This window comes from Sabethes cyaneus, chromosome 2, assembly GCF_943734655.1.
Source record: "Sabethes cyaneus chromosome 2, idSabCyanKW18_F2, whole genome shotgun sequence".
NCBI lineage: Eukaryota > Metazoa > Arthropoda > Insecta > Diptera > Culicidae > Sabethes > Sabethes cyaneus.
Genome location: NC_071354.1, coordinates 24,232,214 through 24,234,245, shown reverse-complemented (window position 1 = coordinate 24,234,245; position 2,032 = coordinate 24,232,214). Strand labels below are relative to the sequence as shown.

Sequence of the window (2,032 nt, the reverse complement as noted above, 5' to 3'; positions counted from 1 at the left end):
ACAATTTCAATAGTGTACTATGCTTGGACCACGACACTATGTTTTGTTTATTATGTCAGCCATTTTTTGCCATTTGGTTAATTTTTTCCGGATAGGTAATACAGTGGGATTTCGAATTTGGCATGGTTCGGTTTTAACATGCCTCGATTTTGGCAACAAAAGTTTTCGTTTTTGGTAACACAAGATATTTCACTTCTAAAAATGTGCGGAAATATCAATCCGTTTCTGCAAACATGCTTTAAATGACGAAAAAATGATGCCTTTAGTATGTTCATGAAAAAAAATTATGTTGTTTTGAACAATATTTTTATTACCGTAGGACTACGTCTTACCGCAGAGTGTCAATAACTTATTTGCACCGGACGGATAGCTTTTGGCGGACTTTTTAAGCATAAAATGGTTGCAGTCGTTGAATAATGATATTTAGTCAATTTCTAAAGCATTTACATTCAATTTTTTTCATATCGAAAAAGGGTCACGATTTTGGCACGGTTTCGATTTTGGAAACATAGGCGACACGCATTTGTTGCCAAATTCGAAATCTTACTGTACTGCAATAAAATTATAAAATAAAACCGGTACAAACCAAACACCGTTGAAGCAATGTGTCAGAAATCAAGCAGATAAAAATGTACGTTTTTTTCAACCGATTTAACGATGCTACTAATAACTTATCCAATCTATCTTTGTTGAAAACTTATTCCAAAATATCTATCTTTATTGAAAACATGCTCAAAAATCATTATTTTTATTCTACAAAATATCAAGTACAAGTTCCGCCACTCACTGGACCTTCATCACCTCCCGTAGCATTTGATTGCACAGGGCCGCGTACGGGTTTAGCTCGATCAGCTGCGTGCGGGCAAATTTACTGCCTAGCTTAGCCGCCTCCTCGAAGTCGGCTCGGGCGCCGTCCAGATCGTTGTTCTTTCTTCGCAGTACGCCGCGCTGGCAAAGCGCCCGGCAGCCCGTTCGGCCGCTGCGATTTGACAGCTGTAGCGCCTGCTCGATGTCTTCCAGTGCCGCTGTAAAAATAAAAAGCTACTTTATGGTGTACCGCTTTCCTTATGGCGCAGAAAGCTTTAAGCACGAAGCATCGTGTTTTCGCTATGGGCCACCAGAGCGTACGAAAATTTGACTCACTTTTTTCGTTTCCTAAGTAGCGGTAAGCTTGGGCTCGATTATTCCACGGCGCAGGCCGCTCCGGTGCTACTTGAATGGCTTTTGTAAACTGTAGGATTGCTTCCGGTAGTTTACCATCTTCAGCCAGTTGGATTGCTATCAATTCTAGTTTTTTCGATTCGATAATGTTTGGGTTGTTTGGTTCCACTCGGTCTAGAAATTTTCAATTTTAATTTGCTCTGCAAAACAGAACACTAGTTTTTAACTCATAGAATATACCTTGCAAGTCTTCGGGAAACTCTTCTTTGCCATTATAGAGCAGTTCCTCTCCGCCAATCTGGGACGGATTGAAGATCGACTCCAGCACCTGGCGGTCGTGTTCGCTGAGACAATCTCGGTTTAGAGTAGTCATTATTTTTCACGTTTAACAACACGATCGAAAGAACTCTACTGTTCGACTGAGAGAAATGTTATAAAGTTAGAAAATATCCGCGAGCCATCGCCCAGTCAGTACAAACAAACAAACTTGATTTGCATACCTGCACTGACCAGTATTTGACCGAAGTTGTCAAGCCGATAGCTAGTCATTAGAAGACGCAGTACGGTTCCATTGGAAATCAAAACAACAAAAACCCGTTCTTTAGGGGGTGTTCGCTACTTCTCGAGCGTACTGAATCGTTCGAAATTTTAGTACTGGTTGCTGAATGGAAATTGCTTTAAAACTCTATTATTAACATTGACGTGGCTAGGCAGGGCAAAATTTTAGTTGAAAATGTTGTGATTAAGATTTAGAACGTTGAACCTATTTGTACCATTTTTGCGTGGCGAATTTAGCACTCTTAGCAGTTTCTGTTTTCATTTTCAGTACCGAAATCTTTTAAAAGTAGTCCGACATTACGAATGTATTCTC

The 2,032-nt window shown here is 40.1% G+C and overlaps 1 protein-coding gene across 1 annotated transcript; it reads right to left on the bottom strand.

Moving 5' to 3' along the window:
- Positions 1–694: 694 nt before the first annotated feature.
- Positions 695–1,602, bottom strand: LOC128737761 (tetratricopeptide repeat protein 36 homolog). The gene is made up of 3 exons (XM_053832466.1): positions 1,402–1,602; positions 1,144–1,335; positions 695–1,025 (listed from the first exon to the last, which is right to left on the bottom strand). The coding sequence occupies exons 1-3, from the start codon at positions 1,532–1,534 to the stop codon at positions 784–786; spliced, it is 567 nt and encodes a 188-aa protein (XP_053688441.1). The 5' UTR covers positions 1,535–1,602; the 3' UTR covers positions 695–783.
- Positions 1,603–2,032: the final 430 nt, after the last annotated feature.

Bases quoted from the DNA above. Each gene is read 5' to 3' on its own strand.
- LOC128737761 (XM_053832466.1), bottom strand. From the start codon at position 1,534: ATGACTACTCTAAACCGAGATTGTCTCAGCGAACACGACCGCCAGGTG. The intron at 1,336-1,401 runs GTATATTCTATG...GAAAATTTCTAG, and splicing joins GTTTCCCGAAGACTTGCAAG to ACCGAGTGGAACCAAACAAC. The intron at 1,026-1,143 runs GTGAGTCAAATT...TTATTTTTACAG, and splicing joins CTACTTAGGAAACGAAAAAA to CGGCACTGGAAGACATCGAG.